Below are 10,236 nucleotides of genomic sequence, written 5' to 3'. Positions count from 1 at the left end.
ACTTACATGTGGTCACTAACATTTTAACAGCAGCCACTCTAAAAGATTTCAACCACGCTGCACTGCCAGGGCTAAATGTGGCAAGGAAGTGCATGGAGCCAGCAAGCACAGGCCTGGGTCAAGACAGAAGCCTAAGCACAAAGCAAACAAGAAAACATGAATTTAAAAAACTGAACTGAAACAATTCTAAATTATATTATTTACTTCTAGGAAAAAACCCCACTCAAACACCATCTGCCTGAAAAATTAGGGGCTATTCAGTATTTGTTTTCCCTTAACATGTTTCCATGCACTTCCAAGCCCACTGGCTTGATTTCTGCCACACTGCAGCAGGGCACAACTGGGGCTGGGCATCCCCAAGGATTTGCCTCCTAACAATATCACAGCTTTTTAGGACTCAGCTAGGAGAGAAAGCTTCAAGGAGACATTCTAAAATATGTGGACTACCAGAGGGTCATCAAACTAAAATTTCATGGTTTAGTGAACAAAAAAAGCCTTAGAGGTGCTTTCCTGTATAACAAAAGGTGGAGCAGCTAAGCTGCTGTCCTCAGAGCCACACCAAGATCTGAGTCTATTACTAGGTTTAAGCTTTGGATCTGTTTTACTTCCACATACTATGATGCATTAAAATAAGAGGCTCAGGCTCAGAGAAGGCCTCTTGCTATATTACTTGTTCTATATTTATTACCCAAAAAGAAAAAACTAAAATTGAAAAGGCACCACTTGACAACGGGCAGCTTTCCTGTTCCACAGAAAATGCAACTGCTTCTTTATTTTATATAAGTGAAACCATCTTCATCTCTGCTCCATTGGGCATGTAGGTGTCACCTGGCAAACACAGGTTTCAGTGAAAGCCCCAGCCAAGGGAACACACTTCCATGACAGCAAAGGAAATAAAGGTTAAACAGAATGACAAGCTTTCCATCATTAAGTTTCCAAAAACAGTGGAAGAGGTTGTTTGTGCAGGCAATAAAATCCTCTTTGGGGGGTTTCTTGTAAGAATATTTTAAATACATGAATGGTTTGAGTGTAGTTGATCATTTCTTAGGGTAGAGAGAACTACTACTGTGGCGTCTTGGCCCTTTCTTACTGTTTTCCAAGACTAAATCTGCAAATAAACATATTCAGGCTTCAAGCTGGTACAATAAAATGTTCCAATCTGTACACTGTCAATTAATTTTGACTTCTCTGGTGGGCACAGCAAATGCATTTCAGTACTTTTATCACTTCTGACTACCACTGTGAAATACATAGCAAATAATTGCCACTGTACTCAGAAGACTGCTACTCATATTTGGAGTGTAGAAGAAAGGAAGCATACCATTGCAGGCCTTCAGGTATAACTACTGTCCATCTGCAACTTACAGGAGAAATTTCATTGCACCTCTTTCTAATTCCTGTGGCCTCACACAGCTTGCCTCTTGTCTCTAGACAAAAGGAAATGACAAGACCCAAAGATGGCTTTTTCTTACTTTCTAGAGGGAGAAGAGAAGCAGGCAGAATATTCCCAGCTCACCTGCTGCCTCAGTCCACACAAATCTGTTTGCCAGCCCATTGTATTTCACCACATTACCCTGTGAAACAGAAGTTTCCTTCATTCCACTTGCCAGCATGCACACAATCCTAGGAGAAAGAAATAGCATGGTAGGAATGTGCTCCTGCCCCTGGAGCAATCAAACCTCACAGCCACAGCAGGTCCATTCCCAAATACAGTCTCTGCAGCACCAAACCAGATAAGGCCCCAGGAAGCAGCTTGTTTCCTGCAGGGATACATTCAGCTATCAAGATCTGCATTGCCTCAGCCAGACTTGCCCCCAGTACCTGAGCTACCTCCCATGTCTGTGCCACAGTAACAGTCTATTGATGCTTTCCACACCCCTACTCATTTACCATCCTTCAACGTGGACTGATAGACATATAGAGAGAGGTGCAGGCATTCAGATCTGACACAAAAGGCTGCTGTTACATCTTCTGGTTCACACCAAGAAACAGCAAAATACTGCAGTACCAGTGTTATTGCAGTCATTTCACAAACCTGAGAATGGATCTTTGCGTCTTAACATTTTTGCAACTGCTAGATCTGCTAATTTGGTAAGCCTTCCCTCTCCTACAAGCCTTAACTCAAACACTGCAAGTTACAGAAAAGCCTGTATGAGTAATGGCTGCAGTCCTGAAAAACAATTTGTTAATTCAACATTATTGTGGAAACTTGAATGCTGTCAGTGCTCCAAGAGATTATGCTGGAAACTGAGAGACCATTATTAACACTCCACTAAAAATCTCAAGGTCCTGTACTGAGCAAGTTTGGCTCTGCAACTTGCTGGGCTTCTCCCTGTGTTCCCTATAATGACATTTAAACTTTGCTACCCATTAAGACATTTGAGCTCCCAGGTCCATGCAGCCAAGCTACCCACCAAAATACACCTCAAGATGAAACCTGGATCTGTACCTTTGCTTCATGCCAGGGATCCTGGCAGGACACCAAGGTGTGCAGGCCAGACAGGAGCTGAGTACCACCTCCATTAGTTCCTGAGGGGAGCAGCAGCAGGAGTAAGACCCCAGTGCACACTATGGGACAGACCTGCCCCACAACTTTGTGGGATATGGTATAGACTCCCTTAAAGTACAGCTTAAAGCACCAAAGGAAAGGAAGAAGCTCACTAACTCTGCACTAGGAGAGGCTATCTGCTGCTCCTACTAAAAGTCTGTTTTTCTCACCTACCAGTTCCTATCTCCCCAAAAGAAAACTGTTCCAATTCCTTCTAAAATCCACATCTTCCTACACTTACACAGCTCAGTGACAGGAGCACTTCACCAACAATGCTACCAGCAGCACTCCAAAGCACAGCCTTGCAGAGATTAAGCTTCCTAACTTTCAAAAGCAATTCAACCATTTTCAAGCCAACACTTTGTTGTATTTCCTTCAGCAAGTGAACAAAGAAGTCTAGGAAATTAAAAGACTTTGCTTCAGTCAGGAAACCAAACATAAACCAGGTAGATTCACTATCTGAACACAACTCAGCTCCTGTCATGTTTCTCAGTATTTCGTATCCTTTGGTTGCCATCAATACATAAAGGTACACAGAGCAGAAGGCTCCATCTTCCCCTGGCTGGTGAATGACAGTAAAAAATGCATAAGCCCACTATGCACTGAAGTTTATCAGTGTTTTCTTTGAGGTATGAAACTTACAATAAAAATGCAAGTTTCACCATGAAATCTTCCCTGTTCATTAAGACCTGTCCAACAGCTCTCTCACCACTAATCCCCAGTTCCCAGATGCACTGAGAGTTCTGCAGTCAGCACCTTGGATGTCTTTCAATCCATGCTGCAAAGTGTACCTGTGTTTTGTTTGAATTGCATGCAATTAACCACAGAGGTTTTCAGACTTCTTACAGCCAAATGCCCACGAACAGAAAAAGCCCATGGGTACTGCAGGGCCTTTCTGTACCTTAGGCTGCAGAAACAGTGCTGTTAACCCACCTCGGAACCGTTAGCAGATGGGCTTGAGCAACATGACCTCGAGTGCTCTCTCCTGAGAGCTAAGTGATTAGGAACAGCTACTTGAAATAAAAAGAATCTCATCTTGCACACCCCACAGGAGGTAACGGCATTTCTTCCTCCCATATTCTGACATAACGACACATCAGGTTTGTTGCAGCAGCATGCTCACAGTACTGATCTGTGGCTGTGCAGCACAGGCAGCACCAGCAGCAGTTTTCAAACACGATCAGGAATTCAGCTCTTCTGAGAAGTGCTTCTATCAGTCTCTGTGGCGCAATCGGCCAGCGCGTTCGGCTGTTAACCGAAAGGTTGGTGGTTCGAGCCCACCCAGGGACGGTCATTAAAAGGGAAAGTTCCTTCCCTTTTAATGACCAACAGGAACCTCATGAAGCCCAAGGGTAAGTGCCAAGTCCTGTCCCTGGGAAGGAACAACCCACAAGCACCAGGAGATGTTGGGGCCAACCCCTGCTGGACAGCAGCTTGGCAGAAACAGACCTGGGGGTCCTGGCAGACACCGAGCAAACATAAGCCAGCAAAGTGCCCCAGTGACAGGGCAGATTGTCAGCAGGGTAAGGACAGCAAATCTTTGCCATCTCCTCAGCACTGGCGAGGCCACAGCTGGAGTGCTGTGTCCAGTTCTGGGCTCTCTAGTATGAGAGACATGGACATATAGTGGACAGCAGGGTAAGGACAGCAAATCTTGGCCATCTCCTCAGCACGGGCGAGGCCACAGCTGGAGTGCTGTGTCCAGTTCTGGGCTCTCTAGTATGAGAGACATGGACATATAGTGGAGAGGGGCCAAGGAACAACCACAAAGATGATGAAGGGACTTGGAAGCTGAGACTGTTCAGCCTCCAAAAGAGAAAGATACACAGGGTATCTTATTAATGTACAAAAATACCTGAAGGGTGGGTACAAAGAGGGCAGAGCCAGGCTCTTTTCAGTGGCAAGAGCAAGGCAACGGGCACAAACTGCAACAGAGAAGGTTTCAGCTGAAGATCAGGAAACACTTTTTCACTGTGAGGGTGGCTGAGTACTGGCACAAGTTGCCCAAAGAGGTGGTGGAGTATCCTCTCCCTTGTTGGAGATATTCAGAAGCTGCCTGGATACTGTCCTGCATTAGGTAGCCATGCTTGAGCAGGGGGGCTGGACCAGATGAGCACCCAGAGCCCCCTTCCAACCTCAACCACTCTGTGTTCAGCACATTGCTGAGGAGAAAAAAGTCAAATCATATCTAGGCAACTGCAGTTTCTGATCTCTGGCACCCTAAGTACCCAATCCATCTAGAACTTCAGCTTGGATTTCATACCAGGGTCAGGCATTATCAGTACATAAAGCTGAACTCTTGCTTTCATAGGCATCCTTACTTCTGTTCTTCTGGATGACACCTGCTCACAGGCTACATATCTTTCTCATACCTACTCTGACTTAAAACAATTATGTTTAAAGCTGAAATTCAGAGATGACAATCTCTAACCAATACAAAATATTTATACATTTATATATTATGCATATGTTTGATAGCTATATTAAATATGCTTACTGTACTGTGCATAATATTTTATGTATATAAAGTATTAATAAAACTGCCTTCACAATTTGGGGGGCTGCTACTGCTCTTCCCTGAAGCCCAGTTTACAGCTTCACTCCTAATCCAAAGTAGCTAGACCTGGAACTTCACATTACTATGTTAAAGCAAAAGTTTCATGCTGTCAAGAACATCTGGACAGCCACATTCCTCAGATCAGAAAGTTCATCCTGAGACAAGCATTAAGAACTGGGAACCAAGCACTCCTGTCAGAAGGATTCAAGTATATTTATTCCCAGAAGCAAGCAAATCCAGAGCTGATGACAGACAGAAAACACTTGTACGAGTTTTCTTCCAATCATGATTTGACACTTCTACTTTAAGTCGTCTTCTGATATTTATTTTTAAGCACCTAAAATAAAGAACTAGAGCCCAGGACTCCTACAACTTGACTGGGAATTTTGCTGTCATTGTATATAAAATGTGTATAGATGTTAACAGAAACTAGGAGCATGAGGGGGAAAAAAATTAATCACCATGATCATTTTCACTCCTACAGAAAGGATCAAATGTTACTCAGACACAAGAATAAGGACAAAACTACTTACTCTTTCACTAAAATCACAGGACATAAGCATACAGTAGTTTGGAATCACATCTTCACTATTCTTTGCCCACAGAGCCCTTCATAAAATTTTAATTCAGGTGCCACAGGTACTCATGAACAAAGGATATGGAAACCTTACAAAACTTGGAAGCTTTAATGGAGAGCTTCTCTTTTCCTTCCCCCAAAAGCTAATGCTGTTGGAAAGTCACCAGGAAAAACACCTTATATTTTGCCCTTAGAGGCTCAACTAGCTCCAAGTTATGCAATGATTTGTCTGGCAACTTGAAAATGCCTTGCTCATACTAATGTTGCTTATTGACACCTTCATGAAGGACAGCAAGCCACAAACCTACTACAGGAGCTTCGGACAAGACAGCATGCACGGGCTGGATGCAGCACTGTGAACATCTGTATTAATCCTGCAGTAGCTAAAGAGCAATAACTGGTACTGATCACAGCACAGAACACCCATGTTTCACTAGTGTTTGAAAAAATGCATCAGTTCAGCCTCAAAGCATAGAAATACTGCACCAAACCATGGGGCAAGATTAGAAGGGTTATTGTAGTTCACTATATACCAGGTTAGTGGCAAGAATGGAACTAAAGATGAATCATACAGAGTGGTTATTGCCGTGGTACACAACGGCAGCAAGACCACCACAGTGCCCCAAAGTTCTGCCTTGGCTGACAAGACAGTTCTTCTTATTGTCTGGGGACTTACTGGACTCACGTTTTCATTTAGCTAAGACTTACTCCCAGCCAGCTGTTGATCTCATTATTGCCGCAGGAGAATAGGAAAACTGATGCTGTAGTTTGGATAAAAGCCCCAAACTAGCAATAAAACCCCCACGTCTTGAAATCTCCACCAGAAGCCTGTCCCACCTCCCTTTTTAGAACAGCAGAAGAAATACAAGACAAAACCGTAACAAGACTTAGTAGTATTCTCAAGTTTAAGATGATGCAAGTGCTGTGCCATATCGTCCCAGACTAGTGTAAAGCTTAGAGAAGACATCTGCCAGCCAGGAGTAACAAACTGCTAATCAGTAATTTTGACTAGAGTAAATGAACTGGAAGCAATTTCGGATTTAACAGCCTTTAATAATCACGTAAGATTTCTCAGTTACTTCCACTGTGGTTTAGTGTTAAGTACAAAACTATCTGCCATGGAAATGGACACAGTCATTACTTGGAAGAGCAAATAACAGCTATATCTCCATTATCCCTCAGCTACCTACTGACATAGGCTGATGGATCTCCTGTGCATACCTCTCTGACTGCAATACTCACTACTCCACAAAGACATAGGCCTAAATCAGTTTTAAGCAGTGGCTATGGTACAGCTTGTAGTAGTTTCAGATATACTTGCATTACATCCACAACAGTGGAAGTGCACTTAGAGATAATCTGACCTACAAAGGGGAAAAACAACTTGAAAAACAGACTTATTGAAAGATGGCAGCCTGTGCCCCAGATAAAAAGGAGAGGCAAAGGGAAGGATAAAAAAATGCAGCGAAGTAACAGCAACTGCTGCTAAATTTCCTTTAACAGATACTGAAAGCAAAGAAACCCAGCTCTCCAGCTTCTTGACAAAGCAATCATAAAAGGTAGTGAGTCTAGGAAAAAGACATTCCTCAAGGCCATAACCAAACATGCTTACAAGATGAAGACAGACAAGCTAGTTGCAAGTCAATTAGAAAACATCTGCTTAAAGAAAAAAACCAAAACAAACCAACAAACAACAAAAACACACCCCAGCTAACTACTCTCAGTCTCACTAAATATGCTGTTTCAGAATACTCCTCTCCCCAAAAATATTTTGCAGCAAAATAAGGAGCAAAGGACTTCATTCTTTGCAGAATAATACCCACTATTCAGAGTGCCCTGCAGTTCCCTCCCCTTGACAAAAGCTGTCAGATCTGGCAAAAGCAGAATAAAAGATGAATCCAGGTCCTGTGATAAAAGGACCTTTGTGAGAAACTGAAAGTGAAGTCCCTTTCTCAACACAGTGATGCACCCAGACTAAGGGGGAAACAAATAGGGAAATAAATTCCAGTGATCTGCCAGCATATGATACTTGCCAAATGTTACTGAGAAAATAAAGTTATTCAGAGTTTTAATGCTTCTACAACTTCTCTCTACTTCTAGCCTACAAAAACCAAAATCCTTTGACATCAACGCTAACAAACGAGATTTGCTCAGCCCACATACTCTGCATGAAACAGCAATGCAAGTCTAACATTTTAATACACCATTTATGTATATTTAAAATTACATTTACATATTTAAATTAGCCTACTACAATACTGGATACAATATTGGGTGAAAACAACTACCATGGTTAAGTCTTCAAATTTCGGTACTGTTTCCTATTATTAAGTATAAAACAGAATAGAAAACAAAGTTTCCAAGTGATGAAGAAAGTCTATTTCAACAGAAGCAGCCAAGACCTGTTGAAAAACACAGGTCATGTATGCTGACATTTAGATGAAACCTTGCAGTAATAAAAGGTAGTCATTCACTACATTTATAAGAAACTGCCTAATAGTTCAGTTGCCAACCCCACTACAGTGATTATTTTAAAAAAAAAAATCCACACAGCACAGCATCCTTGTCTTGCCCCCCAGAAACCAAAAATTTGTGCGTAAGAAGTGACCTTGTTTAAACTATGAGTACTAGAAAATATACAACTCTGCAATAGAAAGAGGTTAAAAAAGTTGAATACTGTGAAAAAAATTTATTAAGTCTATACAAGTCTTCTGAAACAAACCATTGGCTTTGATACAGGAAATTCAAGTGAATACTCATTGCAATAGTATTTTTTCATACAGAGATCAAGAAGCCCTACAGCTTCCCTTTTAGTGTCTGTGACAGAAGTTTTATTTCTGAACAAGTAGCTGCACAAAGCAGACGTGATAGAGATCTTCACAGCCACAGTGAGCTACAGTTGAGACAAAGTTATATTACAAACATTTCGGAAAATCAGGAATCTGTACTGAAGTGTGGCAAATCGATTCACAATGAAAGAACAAAGACATCATTCAGACCCCTTGCCTATAATGAAGACTTTCTGTAGCAAGTCTACAGCAGACTGCCTCATAAAAGCCTAGAGTGCAAGAGTACCACAAATTTAGTATATAAATATCACAGGATTAAAACTCCAGTTAAGCCATCAACTGAAGTGATGATTAAAAGGAAAACATGGCGTCCCCAGCTCTGCAATGGAAGCTTTCAAAGCATCTCTTCCAGAAGGTGCTGATACCAACTACTGCTTGTGCCAATTTGTATTTTAGACAGCTCTGCTGAAAGACAAGTTTAGCAGATTTGTCTAAGGACTGTATAATCCTGCTGTTTTTAATACCATAAAAAAGCATCTACTAGAAGAGATGAAATGGAACATTTATAGCTCACACTGTTTGCAAGATCTGTGCACACTATATAGTTCTATAATTTCAACAGTATTTAAAAATAAAACAAAGAGCAGATAATGCAGTAATGTTTGTTAGATGGATTTGTTTAGAATAGTTTACACAATTAATGTATACAGTTGTAAAATTTTGAGTGCATTTGTTCTTGCACATTATTTATGCTACTTATAAAAACCTGAAGATTGCAAATTGGGCATGCTTACCATAACATTTTCAAACTGGGAAAGCTGCAGAGCATTTTTCCTACAAGTGTTCACTGCCATGATACAAAACAAATATGTGCAAACTGCAAGGTCCCTAAAAATAGCATTTAATGACTTTATGTACAGAAAGATGTCACTATCGGTTTAAATATGCAAAGAATAAGCTTCCCAAAGTTTATAACATAGAACAATATCCACCACATGCTCCTCCTCCTCCATATCCTTCTTCCTTGCTTGATAACTTTACACCCCTGTTTTGGCTTTCACTCTCCCACAGTCCAGGAGTCTGAATGATTTTTTCAACAAGTTCTTCAAAGGCACACTGTACACCATCACATGTTTTTGCACTTGCCTCTGGAGAGGGGACACAAGAAGTCAAGTGTTAGCATAGCTTCTAGTAACTTGCTTAGTATTTCTCTTTAAGTTAAGCCTCAACCTATAGCCTAGACTTAAAACTTCTATAATACATTCTATAAAAACGTAACAGTGCCAAAATTAGCAGGTATGCAGATTTATGTCACCACATAAGGTAGCACCTCAAAAGATTTTTAATAGAAGTGCTTTCAAGTTGAACTTCACCAGAACATACGGAGACTATAAAGCTATAGTTTAGTTTTATTTTTCTGTGGAAAGCACTCCAGCAAAAAAAAGGAGGGTGCTGATAAACCTGGCTGCTGCTCAGTATTCCAGTTCTGTAAATTAGTTGGAACTGCAGCACCACCACACTGTAAGAAGCAAAGAGCCATTCTGCAGGATTCTATGTCAGTCTCCATGATAACTCATCTGATATAAAGTAAAAAGGGATCTAATTTCTTTGGCAGTTAGCAGAATTCTAGGTGATTTCAATCAGGAGCCTTAACTTTGACCAAGACCAAGAAATCTGCTCACAGCAACTGACACCACCAGAAATGGTTCAGTTCCACTGTTCATTTATGCAGCCATGCAGATACTTAACACATGTAGGATGCATA

The 10,236-nt window shown here is 41.4% G+C and overlaps 1 protein-coding gene and 1 non-coding gene across 2 annotated transcripts; one reads left to right on the top strand and one right to left on the bottom strand.

The window, feature by feature from the left end:
• The first annotated feature begins 3,764 nt into the window (after positions 1 to 3,764).
• Positions 3,765 to 3,838, top strand: TRNAN-GUU. Its single transcript has one exon. It is a non-coding gene; the product is annotated as a tRNA-Asn (tRNA).
• A 5,602-nt stretch (positions 3,839 to 9,440) lies between these two features.
• On the bottom strand, positions 9,441 to 9,619 carry LOC103802292 (ras-related protein Rab-18-like; the record flags this gene model as incomplete). The annotated part of the gene is made up of 1 exon (XM_009074749.1): positions 9,441 to 9,619. A coding segment is annotated over one exon (179 nt), but the record flags the coding sequence as incomplete, so codon positions are not given.
• Between the last annotated feature and the right edge of the window lie 617 nt (positions 9,620 to 10,236).

Source organism: Acanthisitta chloris, unplaced genomic scaffold, assembly GCF_000695815.1.
Source record: "Acanthisitta chloris isolate BGI_N310 unplaced genomic scaffold, ASM69581v1 scaffold5075, whole genome shotgun sequence".
NCBI lineage: Eukaryota > Metazoa > Chordata > Aves > Passeriformes > Acanthisittidae > Acanthisitta > Acanthisitta chloris.
This window is presented reverse-complemented; position numbering and strand designations above follow the sequence as displayed.